The sequence below is a fragment of the Monopterus albus genome, unplaced genomic scaffold (assembly GCF_001952655.1).
Source record: "Monopterus albus unplaced genomic scaffold, M_albus_1.0 scaffold13.1, whole genome shotgun sequence".
Lineage (NCBI taxonomy): Eukaryota > Metazoa > Chordata > Actinopteri > Synbranchiformes > Synbranchidae > Monopterus > Monopterus albus.
The window spans coordinates 2,056,200-2,083,802 of NW_018127893.1; the positions used below are offsets into that span (position 1 = coordinate 2,056,200).

General features: G+C 40.4%; 3 protein-coding genes across 3 annotated transcripts in view; 1 reads left to right on the forward strand and 2 right to left on the reverse strand.

The window, feature by feature from the left end:
- Positions 1-501: 501 nt before the first annotated feature.
- ivd (isovaleryl-CoA dehydrogenase) lies at positions 502-7,914 on the reverse strand. Its single transcript, XM_020590783.1, has 12 exons — positions 7,649-7,914; positions 6,188-6,277; positions 5,933-5,984; positions 5,599-5,768; positions 5,403-5,496; positions 4,647-4,777; positions 4,456-4,552; positions 4,194-4,287; positions 3,946-4,027; positions 2,747-2,851; positions 2,271-2,343; positions 502-901 (listed from the first exon to the last, which is right to left on the reverse strand). The coding sequence occupies exons 1-12, from the start codon at positions 7,778-7,780 to the stop codon at positions 768-770; spliced, it is 1,254 nt and encodes a 417-aa protein (XP_020446439.1). The 5' UTR covers positions 7,781-7,914; the 3' UTR covers positions 502-767.
- Positions 7,915-8,026: 112 nt separating this feature from the next.
- Positions 8,027-18,931, forward strand: itpka (inositol-trisphosphate 3-kinase A). The gene is made up of 7 exons (XM_020590784.1): positions 8,027-10,040; positions 13,942-14,035; positions 15,286-15,499; positions 16,677-16,881; positions 17,453-17,554; positions 17,975-18,046; positions 18,651-18,931. Exons 1-7 carry the CDS (start codon positions 9,825-9,827, stop codon positions 18,921-18,923), a joined length of 1,176 nt encoding a protein of 391 aa, XP_020446440.1. The 5' UTR covers positions 8,027-9,824; the 3' UTR covers positions 18,924-18,931.
- Positions 18,932-21,767: 2,836 nt separating this feature from the next.
- The window catches only part of ltk (leukocyte receptor tyrosine kinase), a 30,084-nt gene continuing 24,248 nt past the window's right edge, over positions 21,768-27,603 (reverse strand). Inside the window, exons 24-30 of the mRNA XM_020590961.1 lie at positions 27,164-27,293; positions 26,990-27,090; positions 26,075-26,167; positions 25,715-25,816; positions 24,651-24,785; positions 24,051-24,141; positions 21,768-22,816 (exon numbers count right to left, since the gene is read on the reverse strand). Of these exons, the coding sequence (XP_020446617.1) occupies positions 21,791-22,816; positions 24,051-24,141; positions 24,651-24,785; positions 25,715-25,816; positions 26,075-26,167; positions 26,990-27,090; positions 27,164-27,293 (1,678 nt within the window). The 3' untranslated portion in view covers positions 21,768-21,790. The remainder of the gene's footprint in view (positions 22,817-24,050; positions 24,142-24,650; positions 24,786-25,714; positions 25,817-26,074; positions 26,168-26,989; positions 27,091-27,163; positions 27,294-27,603) is intronic.

The window sequence follows — 27,603 nt, forward strand, 5'->3', positions numbered from 1 at the left end:
TGGCTTAATGCTCATAAACGTTTGCACTGACATTGAGAAAGGGAATTTATGACGGCTCGATTTACAAGTTATGTACAAAAACTGCACAAATGACGAATCAGAAAAAAGTGACTTTTTTCTATTAACTGCAGTGGTAATCGATGTTAAGATTAGAGGAAGTCGTTACTGGATGCAGTCAGTTTTTATTCCAGCAACAATGATCTGACTAGTGTCCTGGAGGAACACCGAGTCCTTGTATACTCAGTCATTAGCCTCGCACACAGCTTACCATTTTATACATCCAATAAATGATACCGTATTCACAGTCTACTAGTTCTTAAAACCCTTCAGGTGCAGCCATTCTTAGCAGAAGTGTTCCAGTCAAAACAAAAATCCATTTTCAGGCCCACGTGAACTAAATAACAGAAAAGGGTATTTAATGGAACACAAACATATTAAGGATTTCCAACCCGTCTCTCAATTTAACACCATCAGAGGAAAATCTGTGATACTGCCCATTAATAACATTTAATAATTATATTTTATTGTTATTGCAATAAAAGTAAAATCAAATCAACATACTAAATCAATATTGTCAGCTTATAACAGTGTCAGCTCTGTGTGATTTCATGTATACTCTGAATTAAATTCCAAGGTGACATCGATTCTGAAAACTCCACATCCTAACAGCCGCAATAACTCCAACAATATCAGGCTCTGTGCGTGAGTGACTGTGACACGGCAAAACACTCATCCAGTCATCATCAACTGCTGTTTCTCAGTCCTGCCTATTTGAACATGGAGTTGAAGGCTCGTCCAATGACGAGCCGACGTATTTCACTTGTGCCCGCGCCAATTTCATACAGCTTTGCATCACGTAGAAATCGTCCCATAGGGTAGTCGTTGATATAGCCGTTCCCACCTGTTGGCAGGCCATACATAGATCAAAGTTAGTGTGCAGAAAGAGCATGAATAAAAGATGGTTTGAGATTGTTTGTGTACACAAAGTAAAACATTTTCACTCCCTCTGGTTAGAATTTAGGTACTGCAGAAATAAAACACATGCATATTAAAACTACAGTGTGTAACTTCAGGCAGCACCGGCATGAAACTCCAAGTCAATCCACTCTGCTCCGTCTTGCACTCCCTCTCCCTGCTCCACTGTGCTCTATTACAATCTGCTACGCTCCGCCACGCTCTGCCCAGCTCTTCAGACATCTGTCGTTATAAAATTGCAAGAAATGAGAATCCAACAAAACTCAATGATCAAGCACAAATAACTGAAAATCTCTGATTGGTTAGAGAGGTCAATTCCACCCAAAACCTGTTAGAAGCTAATATCTCTACACTGCTGCCGGTGTTGTTCAATAAGTCTGGGTCACAGGAGGCTTGGACAGCACCTCTTCACGTTAAGGCAAGTTTTGGAGCAGATTTCTACAACAAAAATATTTGACAAACATTACATACTGTAGCTTCAAATTCATAAATGCCTGAGCCACTGAGCTCTCAATATCCTTGTCGGTTGCTAATCACGCTGCAACTGTCGTATTGGTGATTTGATCGCAGCTGTGTATTTTCACCCTGAGATATACTGTATAAAGAGTTACAGATAGAGAGATATTACTACGTGACAAAATATGAGAATGATTTGCACTACAATACTGTAATAAAGCATAAAGTCAGCCAACAACACTGAGGCACCTACTGGGCAACAAAAGGCAATAATATGTCATGTGCTCTCTTTAAGTAAAACAAGAAAACTGCAACAGGAACACGAACACAAAAAGATCAAACTCCTTATTACGATGCAAATGGAGGTGACAAAAATACACCCTTTAACAATTTATGTCTGTCAATTGTTCTGATTAAAATAAAGCTTACTGGAAGTTCATTCAGGAAGACAAGTCTGTTTTACACCCTCATTCATTACTTCCCCTAAGCCACACCTCTGGGCTTTGACAGTGTCTGAGTACTGTAGACAGAACATTCCTACTTATCCCTATTATTCTATTTCACTTCTTTAGTTTAAACCAACGTTGTCCTTCTGACAACACTACTAAAACCACTATCACTCACAGCAACCACACTCCATCCAAATGACAACAGTCACTGGTTTATCCCAAAACTGGACATAAAGAAGTTTACATCAGAATCTAATGTTGCACCAAAAACGTGTTTTGTCCAAAAAATGAATTACAACCTTAAGTCTAAGTTTCCTTTTACTAATAAAATCATGACAGACAGCTTGGGTGTAAGGTTCCGTTATACCCGCTCAGTTGCTTGGCAATTACCCAGACACTGAATCCCATCCAGAGCAACCTGAGTGGCGTTCTCAGCACAGTACAGAATCACTCCAGCACAATCCTGCAACGACAATACAAACTAACACAGGTGCGGCATGGGGCTGTGGGCAAACTGTTATGAGATTTTATCTGTACAAGCCCTATAGCACTACTTTTATGTAAACCCTAAAAATTAACACCTCTCAGGCTTTGAATTCAGTTCTATTGTTTTAAAATAGGTAACTTGGTAAGTAAGTTGTATTAAAATCTGTTGCTGCACTGCAGTTTACATGAAAGAAAAATGACTAATACTTATAAAAAAAATTTATAGAGGGAAACAAATACTCCTCCGCGCTAAATTCACATGTGCTCTTAATAAACTGTGTACACTTTGTTGATAAAGATGCAGCATTTTTAATCATTTTTGACTGATACTTTTCTACAGACAGAACTGCAGGAGCATATGAGTAATAAAGTCCTCTCACCTTTGCACTGAAGTGTCCTCTGTCACAAGCCCGAGCGACATTGTACAAATACTGCCGACAGGCGCTCAGTCTGGTGTACATGTCGGCCATCTTGCCTTGCATCAGCTGCCAAGGGATCAACATGACAGCAACCATCAGTTTCACTCAAGTTTTATAGTTCAGTTTTATATTCTAGAGCTACTAAATAGGGGTGTGATGAGATCTTGTGATATTAAAACATGACATTTCTTGTCAAGGCAAAAGCTGTCTCACAATATCAGTACATAACAGCATGGAGTTTGACTATACTTTCACATTAATCTGGCAAAATGCAATTCCCTGCTGTTGTTTACTGGGCTAAGTTGGTCATGAGGTGAGGGGTCACAGGGGCAAGATACAACCACGTTGTAAAGAGTTCGACACGAGTGGATTCATGTTTCCAGCATGTGAGTTTCTGTTGGTTAGCCATGCTGCTAACGTAGCCTAGCTACTCTACCTTAGCACCAATTCAACCACCGTTGAGTCTGCACTGATAAATAACAAACACCATTTAACATCCAGTGCTAATGAAAATCCATTGCGTGTCGCTATGGTGCGTTAACTGTGGCCCAGATTTGATAATGAATAGCAGCCAGTGCTCATGCTAACAAGGTAAACAAAAGAAACTTTTTCCCATGGGCATCCACGTCACCAATCACACCTTTGCCAGATGATATCACCATCCAGTGCAGTGAGGGTGAAAATAGCATAGAAGGTTACACACAACTTCAGTTAGAAGTTCATGCGCAGTCAAAGTCTGAAGAGACTCGTGAAATCATGAAGAGAAGCCAGTCAGCTGAGTTTGTGACAACCTGACAGAACCTGTAGTTCTTGCATATGATTTTACTGCATATAATTCATACTCCAACTAGAACTGAAGTGACATTCATTACAAGATGATTAGTTTCAAAATGCACCTGCAATGTTCTGCATTTTGTGACTGTCAGTTGAATAAAATACTTTTTCTCCAGTCATATATTTTGTAGATTTCTTAAAAATAGTGTTAAAATATCATCTTGTCTCGTTGTTGTGAACCCAGTATTGCGTATCGTCTCGTGGGCTAAGTGTATAATCACACCCCTTCTACTGAACATATGCATGAGGTGTAATCTATTATAAAATGTGTTTCTATTTGACCTTTAAAACTCTACTTTGTCATCTAGTGCCAAACCAGGCCAAACCTGAAAGTGACCAATCTTTTGTCCGAATGCTTCTCTGACGTGTAGGTAGGGAACAGCGAAGTCCAAAACCGCCTGCATGATGCTTGAAAAAGAAAAAATAAAAAAATTAAAAGTGCATTAACTACAATTTTACACATTGTCTGATAAATCAAGTGAAAGCAGGAGAGAGCACGGTGTCTCTCCATGATTACATTTTAAGTATTGTCTCTGAATGGTTAAATTTAGGACTAATCCATGCATAAACTTACCCAACAGGTCCCGATGCAAGCACCAGCCTCTCCAGATCAAGGCCACTCATCAGCACATAAACTCCTTTATTTAGTGAACCAAGGACGTTCTCCTCTATAACAAACAGGAGACAAAAAAAACACAATACATTAAATGCCATCGTCTTAAATGAAAATCTGGTTTCACATGCCACACATAAAAAAAATGAACCAAATCAAAAGCCGATTTATGAGTTCTTCTGTTTAACACAAGCGCACACACGGCAGTGCACATAACACACACGTGGGATTTTGCAGTCTTCAAAGATGAGTTCGCAGGTGCTGGATCCCCTCATGCCAAGTTTGTCAAGCTTCTGTGCAGTAGAAAACCCTGGCATCCCCTACAAAATACACATATATATGGTTTTTAATTGCTATGATTATTATTTCCTTACTCATAATAATTTCCCATAACCTGAACTTTACTGGATTGACCTTTTCAACAATGAAAGCTGTGATGCCTTTTTGATAGGCCTCGGGGTCTGTCTTGGCATAAACAATAAGGACATCAGCCTCTGGTCCATTTGTGATCCAGAACTTGTTTCCATTCAAAACATAGTAGTCACCTGTTTAAAAAAAAAAAAAAAAAAAGCTCTGAGTTAAGCAGAACTTGTTGTGGATTCAAAGTAATATCCCTTACACCATAATCTTGCATGAGAATACACAGTATTTACAATTATTATTTACAGGTTAAAGGAGAGAGGACGTGAGTGCAGACCTATCATTGTGGTTATTTAATAGGTACCTTTGTGGCCTTCATATTATCAGACAGTTCAACAATAATTCTCTCATCCTGGAAACACCTCAGTCTCTCTGGTAAACCAGCACCATGCAAACACACACACACACACACCACTACTCTGTCATTAACCTTAGAGTAAACAGCGGTGACAAAATCAGTATTTACAAGGTATGAAATAAGCTGCAGCCACTGAGCTAACGCCACTCAGACATCTCAATCATCTCCACCTTCCACTAGCTTATGTTTTCAGGTGACTAGTTCGACTAGTTGGTCTGTGAAAGCACAAAACAGCTGCAGTATATTTTCATTTCTGGAATGTGTGTGTCTTCTACAGGTGAAAGTCAAGATTTTATGGTTTGCGATATCTTTGGCTCATGCACAGCCAACAGTCTTCACCTGCGTGGGAATAACTGCATCAGAGAAGTGACTCACTGCTTTTGGTACTTTACCTTTTTTCTTGGCACTGAGTTTCATGGATACGACATCAGAGCCTGAATTGGACTCGCTCATGGCCAGAGCTCCGACATACTCTCCTGACGTTAACTGCCAAAAAGAATCACCCAGACGAGAGTGAAGATTCATAAATACATAGATAAATCAAAGGTTTGTTTAAGGCTTTTTTTAATAAGCTGTTTTCATTCTGACCTTAGGCATGTACTTCTCCTTCTGCTTTCCATTGGCGTGGCGTACCAACTGGTTGACACAGAGGTTAGAGTGGGCGCCGTAACTGAGACCAATGGCTGCTGACACTCGTGATATTTCTTCCATGACAATGACATGATCTAGATAGCCCAGTCCTGTGCCCCCATATTCCACTGAAAGAGATATAAAAAGTACATTGATTTCACACCACCACAAAAAAAGAAAGTTCCCTACTGGATCGATAACTTGCTAAACATTAAATTGTGTTTTAAACTGACCAGTTTCCTAAAAGGTAAATATAATGCAACTAATTCTACTGTACGTACAGCTCTCTTACCTGGAGCGGTGATCCCAAGCAGTCCCATTTCCCCCATCTCTTTCCAAAATTTCTGGTGGAAAAGAAAAGATTACCCAAACAGAAATCCTGCTCTAAATTTAAGTTAATTTACACGTGGAAAGAACACCCTTATGAGATGCTGCACAGCAGGGGCATACATCATGTTCATTCGGGTGCTAGCATTTCCTGAGCTATGCAACTCACTCATGGGGAACTACTAGTATAGTACATGCACAATGGAGGGTTTCAACTCACCCGCATTCCTGGAAATTGATTGCTCTTGTCAATCTCGTCAGCATAAGGTGCAAGTTTTTCTGCATAGAATTTACGGACAGTCTGTCTGAGCTGTGCAAAAGACACACAACAACTCATTCACATATGTCCTTACTTAAGTACTGAATGAATGTGCCAAGGTATTTCACACTCATACAGACATCTGTTAATTGACATTTTCAGCCGGTAATGTCCGAGCTACTGGACTGCCGCTTTCAACCAGTCAGATCCTTAATATAAACCCTGGCCAGTCCAGTCTCCCTCACTTGGTCCCAAATATCACTGTCACCTTGCTTTGACTTAAACCTTCGCTCTGACTCAGCTGCAGCTTTGTTGTCTTTAATTGGAAGGAAGCTTAGACATTATTAGTGAGACTTTAATTACTGTGTTTAGAGTTGGAAAGCTGGGATGTGAATTCTGATTATGCTGTGTTTGTGGGCACACTGGTACCAGGGGTAATGAAACTGCAGACGTTACTGCAAAGTCAGCTTTAAGGAAAGAAGACATATATTAAGTTTCCTTATGGGAAAGTTGAATATAGAAGTATAATCAAAGAAGGTATTGAGAGGGAGTGGCAAAATCAACGGGTAAAGGAAGTCATAGGTAAACATTATTTTAGCCTTCAACCTACTATTAGGAAAGCCATTTATTCATATGGAAACTGCAGGGATGTAAAGTTAACTGGGATATGGCAGGGGGACTGTGGATTAAACAAGTGTTTGCAGATAGTAGGAAAATGTTCAAATGGATTATGCGAGAGTGGTAGACCTGCTGTAATTCAGTGGGAATTACAGCATGGAGAGAAGTAAATTATTTTAAAAAATTAACTGATTAACTGACCCGGTCCCGGATAAGCGGAGGAAAATGGATGGATGGAATGGAACTGATTTATGGGTTTCTTTTTTCCATTTAAAACATTGCCTGGACAACATTAGAACCATTCGTTTTTTGTTTTTTTGCAAAATACAGGTCCATACTCAAGGCTTTAAACGGGTACTGGTACTAAACTATACTAAGTTGTAATATACACCTGTAGAGGGCAGTAATATGACCAGTTGCGTCTACACTACCTTAAATCGAAGAAGAAGACGACAGATGAGAGTAAAGAGTTAAGTGTGTTTGCTAGGTCGGCTAACAGACTCTCAAGGTTTTTCACCTATCTGTGACTATTAGCAAAACTTAAGTCACTACATATTGAGTGCTGCGGTATAACCACCTTCTTGTCATCCACTAGTCACCTACCTATAACTATTTGCAAAAGTCACGACATAATGAGTACTGCGTCCTTAAATAACCGCTTTGTCTGTAAAATGTATTAAACCAGAATATAGTTTAACTTTGTGTTTATGTGACTCTGATGCTGTTTTTACTGCCAGCCGCTTATCAGCACTAGTAAACAGACAAGTGAACTTTGTGCTGTGTTAGCTAGCCCGTGAGGCTAACCTGTATCTGCTCGTCGGTAAGCCCGTTCACCACGTCGTCCACCGGGATAGCAGCCCCAGCGCATCCTCTCCTCGCCACCGTGGGGATGGATAACCTTGAGCCGAGTCGGACAGCGTTTCTCACTGCAAACATGGTGCTGCTTGCAGAACGATAGGCAACGTTAACGGGAAAAACCTAAATCATACAAGGCGAATGTCACCCCTTGTGTTAGCTAGCTACCGTTTTGCAGAGGAAAAGTAAGAGGCCTTACTCTGCCAGTATTTCACTGTACCAAACGTCATCCACAAAAACATTCTCTTTTTCTTTGGAGTATGACAAATCAGCATATTGGTTATTAACGCCACCTAGTGGGCTGGAGTGTATATCGGCTGAAATTAACCTGGCACTTCCCAAAAAAAGTACCTTTCGGAAAGTTAAAACAAGCTGATATGCGTCTCTCAATTTATGACCAAATTAAACATCTTGAGAGGCCCTAAGAAAAATACTTTGCAATGCACTTGCAACTCTGTTCAACAGTGTTGTAACACCTTTGCTGAAACTGATTAAACACCTTAAGCACAAAATACTGGCTTTAAAACTAGATTTTACATTAGACTTTAGATTTTTACAATGCATCTGTATTACATCTGGTACTGACCACTTACAGTATTTTTGTTCTTCTGCCATTCACTTAGAAATTTAAGTAACACATAAAAATCTCAGAAACATCCAAACTATGTTTCTTTCTGCTCATCCATCTCCCCTTTAATCTGTGTGTTGTGTTTGTCCAGAGAACTCATGGATGGTCTCCGGAGAAAGATTTTGACTGGACACTCCAACCTCATCCCACTACCATAAAGAGCGAGAAGAGGCCACAGGCTCTGATGGGGATAAGAGAAGAGGAAAAGACTGTGTATACTTGTACTTTTTCTTTAATTAGAAAAATAAATTATAACATTTTGTGTTGGCTACTCATTATACTATTGGTATTTTGTGATTCTGAGCTTGAACGTGAAATGTAAAAGTAAAACAGAGAAACATATGATAGTTACTTAGTGATTTCTATATTACTTACACATGAAGTTACAGGAAGACAAAAAAAAAGCAGAGCAGCTTTGTTTTTCCTAATAAATGGCTCATTCTTCACTTTCACACTGTTTTTGCTCTTGTCTGGATCCTGGTTCTACCGTTTGTTTCTGAGATCCAGAGCTGTAAAACCGCACAGGAGCGCCTCCTCCTGGACAAGGACTTTGTAATAAATGCTCACAGTTTTAAAAGTTACAAACCTCTTATGCTGGTAGACTGTAACAATGGCATGCTTTATATACATATTGACATTTTTATTTTGAAATTCTTCATTGCTGACAGTTCAAGAACTTTGCTTTTGTATCTCTTCACTTTGTGCAGACTAGTGTGCACAAAGTTTAAATTTTATGTAATTTGATACCATTTTGTATAATGAAACCACGCTTTATGCTGAAACTCCACTATGACGGCTGTGTAGTTGTGTGTACGTGTGTGTGTTTCTGCAGAAACATTTCGATGCACCAACTGCAACAAAACCCTTTTGTGCCTGTGTAGCTGCTGGGTTAAGCACATTTTAATTTAACGATAGTACCCGTTTAGTTTAGGCTCGGGTTAATCAGTGCAAGACAGAAGAAGATCTGTAACTTATAAAAAAAAACCTGTCAGCTGTTTTATTATTCAGTCAGGAAACGGGAAAGGTAATGCGGAAGATAATAAATCGTGTACAGTTGTGTAAGTGCACGCGTGTGTGAACCGCGTAGAAGCCACGCCACCAGCAGAGAGGGGTTCCCCTAACCGACAGCAGACTACGATCCGAGCAGAGAAGCTGACGGAGTCTTTTTAAAAAGCTCGAACAACAAATCTGTCAGTGTCACAGAGGATCGAGTGATTACCAAAAATCAAAGCGCGTCTAGACGCCCTTCCAATGAAATGACCGGATTTGAAGGCTGAAGTGAAGCGGCTGTGCGCCTCTCGTCGTGCGCTCTCACGGCGGATTTAGCTGTGCAGTGCCCAAAAGAGTGCAGAAAAGAGACCTAAAGGGACCCTGAGCTCGCTGGGACTGGAATAAGCAAGAGATATAGGTTGGAGCGAAGAACAGGAGGAAAATCAGCCCAGATTGCGATGAACTTCTTCAGAAAGCTGCTGAAATAGCCCCGGAGCGCCGACTGTGATGGAAGAGCGCCAGGTACCCCAGGTCACCATCACCTCGGATGTAGGCTTGGAGATGCAGCAGGATGATACGGTGGACGGTAAACTGAGCAGGAAACTGTCCAGCTCCTCTATCTCCTCCACGGGGTCCTCTACTGTGGAGTCCGAGGATGACCTACTCAGTGACTCCGAGACCAAAGGCATCGTCGATCTAGAGCACCTGGTCGACTCCGTGGAGGTGAGTAAAGCTGCAAAGACATAAAGATCTGGGTCAAACTTTATGAGGCTGTAAAAGTGGTTCGTAAGTTTGAGTTTCCATCAGACCCTGATAGGGTTTCCAGTGATTTACGAAATAATAATTCCACTATATTTTTTGTTTCAGTTTTCCAGTTACAGAAGCTGTATACTGTTAAGGTCACACTAAACTGATGATAGCAAAAGTATGCCTGAGAAAAAAACATTTCAGTTTGCCATTCCTGGCCTTTTTGCAAAGCTGCATCCTCTTTAATTACCCAGTTACAGTAAAGAGCTGTTTTGACAACAACAACAAGATAACTGTTTGGAGAAAAAATGGCAATAACACAGATATAACAATACTTAAGACGTGTGCTTAGTTGATTTTCTAGTACTGTCTTGCATAAATATGATTGTCCTCGCTGAAATCATGTTATCTCCTCTTATATTTAAAGGGTTCTCAAAGTCTTTCACATCACCTTAATGTAAAAAATGAAACTAACATGACAAAGCTGCTGACAGCCTGATGACCTCTGTTGTGTTGGAGGTGCTGGGCTGCTACTGTCAGAGCTGTGCATGATCTTGTTGTTTGGAGATCCAACTTTTACTATAATGATTCAAGATTTATATTCTTAGTGGCATCGTTTAAACTAATCATCACTTTGTCAGTTTTTGTTTTACTCTCTCACACACAATACATGCATAATATGAGTAGACTGCACCTGCTGCATGTTAAATGTCAGCTTAACAAGTTATTGAATTTGGTATGTTGGCACTGTGTGTTCTCAGTTTTAACACTGTGTCCCTCCTTCAGCACACAGACAACTGCTTATAAGGATTGACCTTTAGTTCAATAAAGCTGAGGGTGGAAGTTTGTTTACCTTTGACATTCGTGGCTGATAGAGCTTTATTTGCGGCTGACACATCTTACTGAACACACTCACATGCGCATTCAAAGACAATGCTGTTTTATATTTCTCTCTGCAGATATTTTTTGCAGCCTTCACACAATCATTGTCTCCTTGTGAGATCTGTAGAGAAGTTGAATGCGATTGCATGAGTCAGTGTTTCAGCCCTCTGGTTAATAACATAATCTTGTTTTTTTTTTGTCTGTGCTGTTGCCATGTTTGATTCAGGTTCAGGCTTTTCCTTGGGCGTGGGCGTGATACTACACTCGTCTTTGCTTTGTCCATACAAGGCCTGTAGCTGTCACTTTCTTTTAAACAGACTAAACACACATTCCCAGTTAATCCACTGTGCTGCTGATCTGTTCAAAGGAGGCTCAATATGAAGACTTTGCTAAAAAAGGTCATGGGCACTCTTTCGTTGCTCTTTTTAAACACCGTAAAATGGAAATATTGGTCGTGTCACCTCTGAAAATAGCAGCTTAAATGCTTCTGCCCCTTTTTTTTCTGTGTGGTCAGTAGCTAATCTGAGCTTTAGGCTTTGACATTTAACAAAGAACCACTTCAGGAAGTCAAAAACACTTGTGTATCTGCACTTAGCCTCTGCCCTGGTTCATACTTTAATGCCTGCGGTGTGTAATACAGAATAATTTCTAGTAGATGATGCAAGGAAAATAATTTTTTAATGGAAATCCATCAGAACAGAGAACAAAGAGGCAAGTAACTGAACAGGTTCATCACTGGTATGAGGTTAATTTGGCAATGTAGTGATTTACATTCCATTAACAATTTGTGGTGATAGCTTGAGGGACAGTAGAAGGCATGAGTTTTAATGGTGGCCCAACAAAACCTGCTTGAGGGAGCAAGTGAGTCATCAGTGCCTTCAGCTGTCTGTTTGTAGAGTTGCCACTGACTACTCCGACTGTTCAGATCAGCATTGTTGAGTCAGTCGACCAACAGGCCTGGTGAGACAGAAAAGGTGTGTCTGACAGAGCGGGAAACAAGTATGTTGGGTGTTGGAAAAACTAACCAGAAGATAAACATTAGGCTAGTCCTCCAAGTAGGATCCTTTTACTTTTTGTAGTCAGTACAGGCGCTTGAGGTTTCTTTCACCAAGGCTGGCGAGGACAGCGTGGTGTGAAAATTATGAATGTCTGACTTTGTGTAAAATGTAAATGTTGTCAAAGAGCTACAGAGCTGCGGGGCTGTTATGTCTACGTTAAAGCCCAGTGTTCAGATTGTTTTCATTCCCTTATCATTGTGTGCGTACATTACACCACATGACTCCAGACTCTTCTTTATTTCAATCACTAACAGTAAATCACCACATTATCCGCATGCATTAGTTGCCAAGGCAGTAAAGACATAGACTCACTGCAAAATGTGAAAGCCCAGCACCTTCCTCACAGTGTGATATTATCAGTAAACATCTAGCACTAAGCGAAGCGTATCACCTGACATTTAAGAGAGACTTGGCTGACTGCTGCAGAGTTCCGCTATTGGTAAGCCTGGTGAACTGTGAGACACTCAAGCACAAGCTGCGTTTGACATGAGAGCCCCCATTTCATTTCCTGTTTCAATTAGAACACACAGAATGAAATGACCTCAAAGAAAGGGTCTGAAAACATGTACAGAACCTGGCTACTTTGATTTCCAACACCTGAGAGTTTCTTTGGTTCATTTTTGTCTAGAAATATAAATATCTCACGGTTTAAAGTGTGTTTTATCTGCGATTTGGTCAGTTTTCTTGGAGGGAAGGGAAAAAAAATCAGGCAGTTTCCCATAAGTGTGAAGCACTATTGTGTCTCTGTGAAATATGCAAGCTGTCACTGTTTTTCTCTGTGTGCGCGTCTTCATTACACAGTGTCGACCATTTTCTTTTATACCAGTGTTGTAAGGACGTTTTAGCTGGTCCTCCAAAGTTCTTTTAAGGTTCAGGTGTCAGGGTAAAGTGTGGCATTAAGGTTAGGGTAGGAGGTTAGGGAATTCAGTAGGAGGTTAGGGAATTCAGTAGGAGGTTAGGGAATTCATTCTGTCAGTGTCACACTGTGGGGACTGAAACTTGTTTACATGCTCACATTGTGCCAGCTTGGCTGTAAAAATCATTACATTCTAGGGCTACGACTTGGTTAGGTTAGGCGAGTAAGGTTAAAGTCTCCAGGAGTCAATGGGTACATCCCACGTTTCTTATAATAACCTCTCTTTCCCCTCACTTTCATCTTTCCTTTGTGTCTTAGTCCCGTGGAACCGATTGGAACGACTTTCAGGTCAACCGAGGACGTAGAAATGATCATGTAAGAGACTTGGGAGTGTCAGAAAAACAAAGGAGGGTGGTGAAAAACAACAACAACAACAACCATGAAAAAATAAATCATTCCTGCCCATGTTTGTTTCTACTGAAACTGAAAAAAGAAAACAGTCATATTACAAAAAAAAAGAAACGATGTGTGAGTTCAGTGTCAAGTGCACAATGTGATCCTGGGTTATTAGGTGTTAAAAGGGTTTTTCTTTAAGTTATGTCAACTTGAACAAAGATGACAAATTATTCATGTTTCCTGTGATGTAACATTCTACATCCTATAAAAGGAAGATTTTGTCGGCATTACCATAAAATGTCTTTAGCTGTAAATTCTCACTCCTAATGATAATAGTGTTGGACTGACTTTCTTTCTGTGACCCATCACCACACTGAGCTGGAGATGCTGAATGGAGATGTTAAGCGCAGATAAGAGTTTCCACAGAAATGGCATTTAACTGACCTAGATTGGACGCCTCATGCAGTGGAAACCAAAACACTTGGCATCAGATTTGCTGACAAACTGCTTATGTGATCAGATTTACATAGACTGGGCCAAGGTCAGTGACATTACACTGCTTATTCCTGGTATCAGATCATTTATGTGAACAGGCACAGCCAAAAACCTGACTCAGTACTTCACAACAATTCTATTTCTTTTCATTATATTCACTTTCATTTGTTTTCTGGCCTATCCTCTCCAGGCGAAGCCATGGTGGAAGTTAAAGACGATTGTCCACTGGCCCTTCGGAGCTACTCGGAGAAAACTCAACTGGGTTCAGCTAGCCGGGCACAAAGGTATGACCTGTGCAGATCTTTCCAGATACTATTCAGTCTATCACATACACTTTGTGACACTGGAGATCCTCGATGGGGAGATCAGATGCCCCGTTTGGCTTGTTGCCTCCACCGTCAGTATTTGTTGTGCAGTCTGGCATAAAATGTTTGTTTCTATCATTGCTAAACTTCTCTGGCAGTTTTATAGAAAACAAAAAATGTAAGGTAAGAGGTCACCACTCAGAGATTAACACTGCTTTACTGAGCTTTTAAGTTAGTATAGTATGTAGCAGTGACGTGCGGTGAGGCTGACAGCTGGTGAGGCACTGACTCTTTTACAGTCAGATTTACAAATACAAATGAACCGTTAACAAATTGTCCATTAACAAATTGTCTATTAACAAACTGTCTGTTAACAAACACTGCGTTAAGTTTTATATCTCATATCAGCATTCTTCACACAAACGTGACCCATATTTAATTTGAGGTTAAAATTTATTCCAGTTGAGCTTATTTCTAACTAGAAATAATAAAAGTTTATGGTCTTACCTTTACTTGTACACGAAATCCATTTGTCAGCTGGTATGTATTACAAACCCTTTTACCGTTCGAATCCAATATTAAAACAAATGTTTTCAATAAAGAAGATCCTTGTGGACAAAAATGTCCAGACTGTCAAAAATGTTTTGATTGAAAGTCCAGATTTGCGAATTTTCTCAGCTTGGAAATGTAATCTTCCATTTTGATAAGGCGGATTGTAAAGGAAATATAAACAAGCACGAAGAAGATTGTAGGTAGCGCAAGAATCTGTGGGCTCACTAGCGCCCTCTGCCTTGAGGCAGGCGTACTGTTTGCCTTTGCATCGCATACAGTTTGTGAGGATAACACGATCCACCGAGAGGCACAGCAAAGTGCTGCCTCATCGCGCATCTCCTCCATGTATTTGAACGGGACATACGGAAATTCTGCTATTCTTTATTTAAAAAAAATCCTTCAACATCGGATTCGAATGGCAAAAGGGCCTACAACACACACCAGCCGACAAATATTAACATTTATTATATTTTATGGTTAACTGTTTTTCAAGATTGACAGGGGAGGCTCTGCCTCACCTGCCTCACCTGCCTCCCCTGACTGCACGTCACTGGTATGTAGGTACATTACTGGACAGTCAGATTGAGAGACTCCATCTATAAATGCCTAAGTGTTTTCTCCTCCTTCCTTTTTGTGAATACTTGAAATCCAAAGTATTGGTCTTTATCTTATCTCAGGCAACTTCAAAGCAGCAGAACAGGGCACCATTCTGAAGAAGTTCTCTGAAAATGAGATGCAGTGTTTTGAGAAGCTAAAAGATGACACAATGCACCCACTCGTCCCCTTTTACTATGGCACTGTGGAAAAAGACGGAGAGTCTTTTCTTCACATGACTGACCTGCTGGCAAACTTTGACCTTCCCAATGTCATGGACTGCAAGATGGGAGTGAGGTGAGGAAGTTGGGTGTTCATTCATGTACTAATAATAAATATTTTTCTTTTCTTTTATTTATTCATTAACAGTCACGCTCACCCAATTTTTCCACACACGTAACTGTCAGAAAGGAGCATTTCTTAGTTGTTAATGGTAATATTTAATACTCATATTCGGTTGAAATAGGTCAATGAAACAAGTGCAGAACGGTGACCGTACGCACTGCCTGAAGTGTTTTTGCTCTATAAGGGAACACCTGTTGTAACTGCAGGCTATATGCTTGGCTTCCTGCCACAGCGGGTGGGGTGCTTCACTGTATTATGTGCACGCACATACACAACTACAGTACACACACACACTGCATATATGCATGAATGCACATATACAGTAAATGTTTAGATATACATGTTCTTGCATGCACAAGCTTGCACCTATGACCATTTGCCCCTGTGAGAGCTTTACTTCCAGTTCAAACAAGCAAACACACACACACACACACCAGATCCAGCACAAACAGGTACACAAACATCACAGATACACACATGGGCAAATAATTTTGTCTACTCGGTGTCAGTATTTCTGGAGGCCACACATGCACACATACACATTTACATTCGCAGGGTGTCCCTGGAGACTCCCCTTTGTCAGAAACACTCTCAGCCGCAAAGCTGCAAAACCACCAGTTTGCACAAACACACACTCAAATTGTCACACAGTCACACACTGTGTGCTGGAGTCTCCTCTCAACTTCCCTCTTCAGCACAGAGGAAGTAGAGGTCGCAAACTGAAACTGAAAATCACATCTGTTTGCACATAACTGTCTAGTATGAATGCAACAACTGTGACTGTGCTGCTGTACAGTTCACTCTTACACTATGTTGTTCTCAACTGTGCAATTCAGCAGTGGCACTGACTGAGACAAAACCGTTATAAAGGAGCCGATATCTCTGGCTTTTACTGTAGCAAAAGAAAAATTATTGTGGTAAGTAACTGAGCAGCAGAAGAAAGTCCTCTGTCAGTTTTATTGTATATTATGAATACAAAAACTTGCATCTTACTAACTTTCGGTGTGAAACTCTGAAATTAAACAACCATTTATTTACAGTACATGCAGCACAGAACACTGCCAGCAGCCAGCAGGCTATAAGCATACAACCCCTGCAACTGAACTATTTACATTTCCTGCTTTTTCAGGACGTACTTGGAGGACGAGCTTGTTCGAGCACGAGAACGACCCAAGCCAAGGGAGGACCTGTACAAGAAAATGGTGGAAGTGGACAATGACGGGCCTACTCCCCAGGAACATTCCCAACGTGGCGTCACGAAGCCTCGCTACATGCAGTGGAGGGAGACTATGAGCTCCACCCACACCCTGGGCTTCAGGATAGAAGGAACCAAGGTAAGGAGAGTGAGATGCTGCGTTGGCACCGTGATTCTCCAGAAAGCTGGCTCATGACTGGAACATTTAGTGACAAAGTCAGTGACTAACTGGTGAAAACACTGGAGCATTTAACAGATAAAGAGGCAGATATTTCCTCCAGAGGTTGGTGGAGACTACAACAGAGCTAAAAGAGAGAGAATATTGGACTTAAATTCACCAGGTGGCCAAAAAAAACACAACTTAACTTAAACAATAATCTTACTTCATATCTTCTGGTAAATTAGCAGTCTTATAACACATTCACCAAATTATTTTAATCAGGTGATGTTTTGTTTACAGATTGTTGTTCTGCTCCAGGGAGCTTAAAAAAAATACAACAGGTTTAAAGAATGCACATAAATTTAGTCCAATCACAGGTACAGTACATAGTCTACCTATCTCTTGAATTGTGCTGCAGAATCACAAAATACATGATTCATGAAGTAATGCATTATATATGCTGTGAGAAATGGCTGCTTGCACCCTTAGTAAACAGCTTGAAGTCATTTTATTGTGCGGTATTCTTATAGAGCTCCTTTCTTCTCTTCAGAAATCTGACGGTACATGTCGAACTGACTTCAAGAGAACCCAGTCGAAGCAGGATGTCATCCAGGTGTTGAAGGACTTTGTTGAAGGAAATGTCAGCATCATAGTACGTGGCAGATGCACAGTATCACTCACAAAGCGAACTGTACATAAGCTCTCGCGTTCACGTTCAGTGCTTGGGAAGATATCAATAATTCTGTATACTCAGTCCTTACTTCTGGAAAAAGGTTGGGTCCTGTCTAAAGATAAATGGAAATAGCCTCAGTGTTTGAACTGCATGAGCAAACCAGGGAGCTAATACAAACAGGGCACAAAGCAAATATTCACACTGTAATGTTGTTTGAGTTTTCTATCAGTGGGAGGTTCCCAAATATACACTGTCAACACCCTGTTGTGGTACAGTTGCAGAGCCTACTTTATGACTTTATTACAAAACACATATTACATTAAAATATGTTTAAAAGTAAATCAAGGGCTTCAAGAAATTTGATTGAGGTTAGTCATTGTTTTTTTTCTTGAAACACAGGAGTCTTACCTGAGCAGACTGATGGAGATCCGGCGGACCCTGCAAATGTCGGCGTTCTTCAAGCGACACGAGGTGATGGCTGACCTAGAGATGAGTGACAAATTCAAGGAAAAACAAACAGTTTGTAATTACATGTGTTGCTTCATCTGAATCCCTATGTGAGGGATTGGACACCATTTTTCCAAAAGGATATTCTGTTATTTGGTGTTTTGACAATGTGTCCAACACCGTCTCACATAGGTGTTTCATCTGGCTGAGGTCGGGTGACATCATCTTCATCCTCACTCAGTGACTCCTCAGTGCAGGGCAATGGTTCCCATAACATACATACAGTACCACACAGTTCTGTCAAACAAAATTGTCAAATTGACTGATATCATCACTATTTATTCATTTTTCTGAGGAGACAGGTTCAACTGTTTTGGCCAATCCATTAAATAATTTAATTTTGATAGCTATTTCTACCTTTTATCCATTAGATTTAGTGATTTCAACCATTTATCCTTGTTTGTACCTAAATATTTCAACCATTTAGCTTTAATTTTCACCTACTCTCAATCACACCATGTAGCGTTCGGCTTCAAAGCTGACTCATAAAAGCATCAGTATTTATTATTCATTATTCAGGTTTAATCTGAAAAGCAAAAAGCTAATATGAAATTTTTCTCTTTTCTAGGTCATTGGCAGCTCTCTCCTTTTTATCCATGACCACACGGGCAAAGCACAGATCTGGATTATTGACTTTGGCAAGACCACAGCATTACCAGAGGGCCAGATGTTAAAACATAACATTCCCTGGCAGGAGGGCAACAGGGAGGATGGTTACCTGTGGGGGCTGGAAAACCTCATCCACACACTGGAGTGTGTAAGCAATGAAGTGAGCAGTGAAGAGACCTGTTGCTCAGTTACTAAGGAAAACAGCCAAACTACAGAAACAGATGGCCAGTGACCTTTGACTTATAAATGGGTGTAAGGAACTCAAATTATTTTAATGGACACCACAGGAGAACATCATTGGGAGGTTTCATACTATATATGTTGATTTGCTTTGGGTGATCTGGGAGCAGTGTTGAAAAGAATACAGACATACTGCAACAGATAACATTGTGTGTAGGTGAAGAAGAGCTTTAAAAAGCTCTTGAATAGTGGCCAGGTATGGGGAGCAGCCACAGGAATTCTGGTCTCTGGCTTTTACTATTTTAAGCACCAAGTGACCATATTTGCTACTGAATGGTTTAATACTGACACAGAGAAAAGATACGATGGACACTGGACACTGGAGAGTTCATCACTGGTTTGAGTAAATGAACTGACACTAATTCAACTTCCTACAAAAAGAAGAGAAGTGAACATGTAGGGATTTGAGCTTCAAAGATGGGATGTTGCATGTGAAAGAAATGCTTATAAAATCCAATTTACAGTAAATCAAGGAAAGTGAGAAAGGAACAAACCTCAAAAACATCTACATCAGAGTTGATGTTGCACATCTGAGTGTAATATTCAAGCACAATTTCTCTTCAATCTGAAACTCTGACCGGGTCACAGACCTCATGCTCATATGACTACAACAATATGACATATTCTCACTATAATACTGCATAATGATTAGACTGTATTATCAAACTGTAATTTATTGTTTATCAGTTTCTATTTCTTTCACTAATTTTATTCCTGTAATCAAACTTGTAATTTTTTTTTATTCTTCTTGTGCTGTTGCAAAACTGGTGGGATACAGCTGCTGTACCTTTAGTACATTTTTTGGTCTGTGTCATAGGTCATATGACATGTGAGAGGTGAGAAAATGAAATTAATGAACATGTATATGGAATTAAAAGGGGGAAAATACTATTATTTTTTATTTTCAATAGTAAAACACTATTTTGTTATCTTATATGTTAGCCAGGGCTGAGTTCACTTCTTTACATTGCCTGTCATTGGGACAAAACTGTAACTGATCAAACTCATAAAATTAAGATCAATACATGTTGAGTTATTAGGGGCACAGTTAGGTTGGATGAAAGTGTGAAAGACAGTATATTGCATAGAATGTCTGCACTTTTGGTGGAAGTGTAACATCCTCAGCTACATTAAGTATACAGGGGAAAAAAACCTTTTCAGTAAGTTTAAAATAAAATGCATCAGTCCTTTAAAAAAAAAAATGACACTGTGAGCATGACGAGGGTGTAAAAGATATTCCACGCTGAATAATATTTCTAAATGGCACTAATCTCTTGATAAAAATAAGTCTTTAGAAAACTATTTTGGCAAGTTACCTTTTTTAAAAGATGTTATTTTCAAGTGGGACTGTTGAGCAACAAGGATAAACACGCGCTAATATCAGCAGGCTGGAAAATAAAAACATACAATAAGCCAACAGATTCCTTATATAAATGTAACCAGACATGGAACATATTAAAAAATAAACTATCGACACATTTATACGCAAAATAAAGACACATATCAGAAGACTACCGTTAAATTGATTAAATAACCTGAAGACAATTGAACTGCTGGTTAATTACCAGCAGGTTTGGTATTCCACATCTGAATACCACCCCCTGCTGAGTAAACATAGGTACAGTCACTGCATCAGGACATGCAGCACACTGGTATCTACTCCAAGTACAGATTCATCGTAAACAATAAGTGAACAACAAATAAATGGCAAAACAGCTACAAATGCAATGGGTTAGTCCAGTGTACGGAAGTAAGTATGAAAATATTTTCACAGCTAAGTGGTCATCTTCAGATTCTGTGTTTACACATTCATGAGACCTCCTGCAGTCCAAGTAAGTGTTGGAACATGGGGGAAGAGACTCGGTAAAAATCTAAAATATACAAAGCCAAACTGATCTCTGTGCAGTTTGTCAAAGAAAATTCTCAGCATAAGCTCCAATTACTGACAGAGAACAGGCATCTAGAAATTTTAAGTCACACAGTCAGTACTTATTACAAACCATTCAGTGTGTTCAGAATACTCTGACACTTTAGGAGTTGGATGAGAAGATTGATACCTCTACTACTACTACTACTAAAATTGAGAATCTTCTGCCAAACTGCTTTTTCGAGGATCAAGAATAAACCTTCAGGTACAAAAGCTAATTCACCACAGGTAGAAAATGGCACTTTCAGAAAATATTTGTTGTTGCAGCACTAGGGAGTGAGTGTTTTCACATTATTATCCCAACTCTTACTACAAGTTCTTAGAGTATTTATAAAATATAAATGAAACATTTCCTGTTTGTGATTCTACGATCAGATTCAAAAGTTTTAATTACTTTTAAATAAAAGCTTCTTCTGATTTTGCACCACTGAAATTAAATCCTCTAATAAGCTACATTCTTGGAGATTGGCTCAATATTTTTTGGCTATATGATGGTACTGTACATTCAAAACTACAAACTCCAACAAACTGAAATAAAGCGACATATGTTACTGCCAAAGCTGTCGTGAAAAAAATAAAGCAAAAACAAACAAGCAGGTTAAAACAAGGAATCCATCTACAGCTGCAATTTATGGCAGCCATCACCAACAGTGTGGACACTGAGAAGGTGCCGGGCTGCACGTCATCCAGCATTTCAGCTACTAGTGTAACAGAAGCCCAGGAAAAGGCTTGACTCCAGCGTCGACTCTGTATCACAGTGTTTGAGTGTGTTCTCCAGCATTCCAGGAGTTCTAACAATTTGCTGTTTGGCTTTTTGCCCATGCGGTCTGTTCCAGATATCCAGAACTTGAGTTTCAGTTTGTGATAAAAGGGGCTCCAGGTGACTTTTTAGTTTAAAATTAATTGAAATCCCTGTTGCAGTAAGCCATTTCTTAGACTGGGGTAACACTATGGTCTTCAGACAGAGATAAACCTGAGTCTCGGTCGCGTGTGGGTTTCTCAAACTTCTTGTGTCTCCTCATGTCCTCGTGTCCGTAGCTGGCATGGCGCTTCAGCAGGGTCTTGGACATACAAGATGCCAGTCCCAGGCTAGTCCCTGAGGAGATACTTAGGCCAGAGCTGGTGGTAGTGATGGCTTCTGGGGCTTTGGGCATAACCAGGAGCAGGTTCTCTGCCTCAGAGCTTGGCTCATCATAGGCACAGTTGACGTTGCCACAGGGGAAACTCTGGAGCTTAGCCAGGCCTATGCTGGCTTTTGTGGTGCCACCTGCTGGGGTCTTATGCGATAATGTGTTCTTGGCAACTTCAGCCTGGCAGGACTGGGATGAAGCTGAGGAAGTGCAGAGGCTGGAAGGGCTGAGGTGGGTGCTGTTGGAGTTATCTAACTCAGCCTTGTTGCTCTCTGGAGTTGGATTGCATGTTAGTGTGCTGGAGATGGAGGAAGTGGAGTTTGAGAGCGGCATGGACTGAGTGTGAGCCAGTGTTTTCTTCCCACGGATATTTTCCAGAACCCAGGAGCCATATGTGGGGTTCCACAGGTTTTTAGTTTTATTCTTTAGCCTCTGGCTGCCTGAGGAGGAGCTGTTTCTAGAGCAAAGTCGGTGCTGGGGAGGCTCAGGGTGAAGCCAGTGACCTCTTGCGCACAAGCTAGGGGCGAGAGCGGGCTCAGCCCAGGACGGCTCCAGCGCATCGCAGCATGATGTCACATCATGGGTGACAGGTTGGGTTCTCTGGAGGAGGAAACAGGGTTTGGAGGGCTGGGGGGGTAGAAGAATGCGACTCAGGCCCAGAGAGGAGAGACCCAGCTGAGAGGAGGAATCCTGGGAAACGGGGTGGGACACCAGATATGGAGTGAGGCTGGTGGAAGTGTGGTTAGAGGAACAAATTACAGTGCTGCCATCATCCTCTGTAGTTGGGCCATATTCCACTGGAAGGGGTGTGTTGATCACATCTGGGTCCTGGTAAAGAAAAGTAAGACATAACAGAGAATAAAAAATAACAACAACAACAACAAAACTATTTCCAAAACTACAATGAAGAATAAAGGAAGGAAAAAATAATAGCAACTGCATATGGTCCAGACCATAAGTATTTGGGTAGTTACAATTTTTGTCATTCATGTTCAGTTTCTGTATATTCAGTGTGAAACTAAATATCGAGTACTATGTTAAAGTCTCTGCTTTAAATTGAGTAGGTTTACATCAATATGAAAATAACTGTATGGGAGATAGAGTCCTTTTAATATGCCGAGGCTAAGTTTAAGGATAAAAAAATAAATAGATACACATAAAGTCAAACATTTACAGTCTTGGCCAAAAATATTGGCAGATAACACACCACTTCTCTCAGAAAACTGTTGCAATCATAAGGTTTTTGATATTCTCATGTTTGTTTCTTTTGTTTGCATTGGAACAACACAAAAAGCAGAGACAAAAGCCAGATCAGATGCATTGCACACAGAACTCCAAACACTTACTGGACAGAATTATTGACACCTTTTCAAAATCATCAGAAATAGTTGTATTTCAAGCAGGTGATGCTCCTTTTACTTTGTAATGAAACTCACCTGCAGCAACATAGAAATCACATTTGCTACCAGTTAAAATGGAGAAATGTTGACTCAACCTTTGTGTCACACTGAGCATGGAGAAAATGGTGGATAAAAAACCTTGATCGATTTCCAAACAAATTCAAGCTGACCTCAGCTTGCACTATCCGTCACCATCTGAATGACAAGGTACACAATGGCAGGAGGCCCAGGGGGACCCCCCACTGCTGAGAGACCTGGAGCAGTTGGCAAGAGAACAGTGATCCAAAATTCCAGTAGAGACGTGTAAGAAACTCACTGATGGTTACAGGAAGTGACTGATTTCAATTATTTTGTCCAAGCGGTGTGCTACCAAATATTAAGTTGAGGGTGTCAGTAATTCTGTCCAGTCCATTTTAGGGGATCTGTGTGGAATGGATCAGATTTGACCTTTTTCCCTCTGCTTTTTTGTGTTGCTCCAATGCACACAAAAGAAATAAACTTGAGCATATAAAAGAATTTGTGACTGCAACAATTTTCTAGGAGAAGTGGTGTATTATCTGACAGAAATGCAGGAGTGCCAATATTTTTCTCCATGACTGTATATGTATACATACACACACACACACACACACACACACACACACACGTGATGTAAAGTATACCTGAGTACAGTAGTTAATTCTTTCAAGGATTGTTGAGAAGTTGGGCCGGTGCTCGGGGCAGTGCTGCCAACACTGGGTCATGATCCGATAGCTTCAATTAACACACACAAATTTAAGATATGTTGTTTAAGCGCTATGTTACAGTATGTAAAATATTACTGGACCAGTGGCATCACTTATTTGTCACTTTTGAGAGAGAACTAAAGCAGAGAAAACTTTCAAAGTTCAGTCAATTCCACATTAAAGGTGGCAGACAAAGCAGGTTCTGTGCCCGTATCTGTGAAAAATGAGTCGTACATCACACAAGCTATCATTTTAAATGGTGGTACGACTCTCACTTAAGAACAGTGTTTCACAAAGAAAAACTACCTTTTATAAGTGTAGCTTTTTTGTTCATAAAGTCTTAGTCTTTTTCTTTGACTCCACAACCTGAATATCCATTTAGAATTACTACAGGATTCTGTTTTGGCAGGAAGTTAGTGAAACATTAACAATGAGAAAACTTTCCTGACAGTGCAAACTAAAACCATTGCAGTTCTGCCCGGCGTGGACTTGGTATCAAGGCTCATCTCTTTTGATGCATGCCCTGTCAGTACTCACACAGGTCCTGGGCAGCCCTTTGGAGGATCCATCCTGCCTCCACTGGTGACAAACTCCAGCACCTCCTGGTTGGTTTTGCACGGATAAGGCATGTAACCCAGAGAGAGGATCTCCCACAGCAGCACTCCAAATGACCTGCAGGGGGAGAAACGGATCATCAAATGATTGGTCAGGCTCATTTGAGCCCATAAAGGAAGGCATGAAAACACCAAAAACAGTTCTGTATACTACCATCAGCAGGTGAAGTCATTTATCCTCAGCTAGAAGTAAATGTTCACTTAGAAAAAGCCAAAGTCACCTCAGCTGCATCCAACTACAAACCTCCCTATAGTCTTCAGTGTGGTCTTCCTGCAGCTTTACTGCAGCTGTGTCCTACTTCTTATTCATAACCAATTACAGTCTGGCGTGTTTATCAAGAACAGTAGGGTTCAAAAGCCAGGCATTTTCTGATGAGCCAAACTAAGGATAAGTTATTTAAAAAAACTGGAGAGACCATTTGTTTGTCTAATATTAGTTCTACAAGTCGTTTATATTATTCTGTTGCTCTGTCAGAACTGATGCTGTACTGTAATGCTGCATTTTCATTTTATGCCATTTTCCCACAGTTGTTTACTGGGGTTGTGTTCTAGTAACTGGAAAGCCACACACAGGAAGTTTTTTAAATTTGTTGTGGGTGAAAATCTTGATCCAAACAACTTACGCACGACAGAACAATGTGCCTCTACAGACGGTAGCTGCGCTTCTCTGCTGCAAGGTTTAGATGATCCTGTGCATATTTTCAACACCACCGTGTCGACTATGACCTATATGGTCTGTTGTATAGTAAATCTGATCTGTAAACATGTATCTTCCTTGCTTTTGTGTGTCCCCTGCTACATATCGGACTTGTTTTATTTCTGGAGAAGTGGTTTGGACACTGCTCTTCTCTAAATGTGATTGCAGTCTGCTAACAGGAACAGGGCTTTTTTTGTTGTTAATTTGCCTCTGTGTCTTGAATACAGATGCTGTTTGGTCTTGTTCTCAATATCCTGCTGAGCTCTCTGTAGGTCTGTCTGTGTTTATACCATGTATCAGTCTTGCAGGTGAAGATTCCCTCCATAAAGGCCTCAGGTGGCATCCATTTGACTGGCAGCATAGCACGACCTCCTTTCCTGTAATAGCTGGCTCTGGGAAAAGAAAAGTAGTGCTGTCAGATTTAGCCCATTTATCATCAGATTAGAAGACAACGTAAATGCCACAAGGCCATGAACTCTAAAAGTAAACTTTAGATTCAGGCCCCATGGAGGAAAATCAGATAGCTTTTCAACTAAGTCATCCATTTACCACATCAACCCACTACCGCCTGGACTCCCCACATCATCATAAATCATCATATGTGCTCTGCTCTGTGGACAGTGCCACTGCTGCAGTAGCAGCATACAAACCTGTAAATGTCTCGTGCCATGCCAAAGTCTCCAATCTTGGCCACTCTGTCTGGACCAGGGCAGGTAAGCAAGCAGTTTCTTGCCGCAATGTCTCTGAAACACACATCTGTTAGATAATGGCACTAAACTCTACATCATACCAAATTAATGAACCCAATGATGATAGGTAAGGCTCATGGTTTTGTTTTGTTTTTTTTATTTTGAAGAAAAATAACCACATGATTCTGCCAATAACAGTAAGGAAAAATTCAAAAAAAGAAAGGTGCCATGTTTGTAGCTTCATTCTCAAGAAGCCTTGAGGCTGTTGATGCTGCCAAATGTACTTTAAACAAGTACTAAGTGAAGGGTCTGAATACTCATGTAAATGGCATAATTCAGTCTTTTATTTTTAATAAATGTACAAAAACTCCAAAAACCTGCTTTCATTTTGTCATTGTGAAGTATTGTGTAAAGATTAATGAGAGGAGAAAAAGAATTTAATCAATTTAAGGATGAGTCAAACATAAAATGTGGAAAACATTCTGTACTGACTGCAAGTACAGTGACTGTAAATATGATCTAGAGAAGTGTTGTAATGCTGTAATGTTTATCACCCATATGACTTTTCAGTCATATTTTCACATATATTATACAGTAAACACCACATTTGTGGACTTAACAAAAACAGGGAGTTTTAATGGTAAGATGCTTACTCAGACGTTTTTGTTGCAGTGAAGGGGGCATGTTCACAGCCCAGAATATCCTCTCAGCCAGTGCTACACAATGTTTCATTAACCACTTTTCACACGTATCTCCATTATAACATACAGAAGTAAGCACAGCCCTGATACATCTTATTTTTGTGTTGTTGAACCCCATATTCAGTTTGGATTTAAAGTGAGCTCTGAGTCATAATAACTGGGTGTGAATCTGAACCTGTGTATGAAGTGGTTCTCCTCCAGGTAGTGACAGCCACAGGCGACGTCTCTGGCCATCCGCAGCAGCTCCCGCATGGTGAGAGATGAGGTCTGGCGGCCCTGAACATAGCACAGCTCTGTTTAGCGTACTACACAAACACACACACTGTGAAAGACGTAGTACAGAACGTACAGCTCGAGGTCTGTTCTGTCTCAGAAAGCTCTTCATGTCTCCTCCCGTCATCAGCTCCAGCAGGATGAAGCGTGGCAAGATGCTCAGGCTGACACCCATGCAGCGCACAATGTTCTCGTGGCTGAACTTGCTACGTGGACAAACCATGAACACCACTTGGGTTAGCAGGCTGCACGTGTTCATCATGTGTAATGTTCTTTTCATGTGTGTATTTACGTGCACAGTGGATGTATTTTTATACACATGAATCTTAACAGGTTTTTCTTGGCCAGAGTTCTTTTAGTCTAACTACAATCTCAGTGCAAAACCCTCTAAGAGCTGGATTATCTCTAGTCTTTCTCAAAACATATCTCTAACAAAACAAAAACACCCAACAGATGTTTTAGACAGACACTAATTATTAGTACTGTCTTTCATATTAAAAATTAGAATTAACCTTT

Bases quoted from the DNA above. Each gene is read 5' to 3' on its own strand.
- ivd (XM_020590783.1), bottom strand. From the start codon at position 7,780: ATGTTTGCAGTGAGAAACGCTGTCCGACTCGGCTCAAGGTTATCCATC. The intron at 6,278-7,648 runs GTTAGCCTCACG...TCTTTTGCACAG, and splicing joins TTACCGACGAGCAGATACAG to CTCAGACAGACTGTCCGTAA. The intron at 2,852-3,945 runs GTTTGGCCTGGT...ATCCCTTGGCAG, and splicing joins AAAAGATTGGTCACTTTCAG to CTGATGCAAGGCAAGATGGC.
- itpka (XM_020590784.1), top strand. From the start codon at position 9,825: ATGGAAGAGCGCCAGGTACCCCAGGTCACCATCACCTCGGATGTAGGC. The intron at 16,882-17,452 runs GTAAGGAGAGTG...TCTTCTCTTCAG, and splicing joins TCAGGATAGAAGGAACCAAG to AAATCTGACGGTACATGTCG. The intron at 18,047-18,650 runs GTGATGGCTGAC...TCTCTTTTCTAG, and splicing joins CGTTCTTCAAGCGACACGAG to GTCATTGGCAGCTCTCTCCT.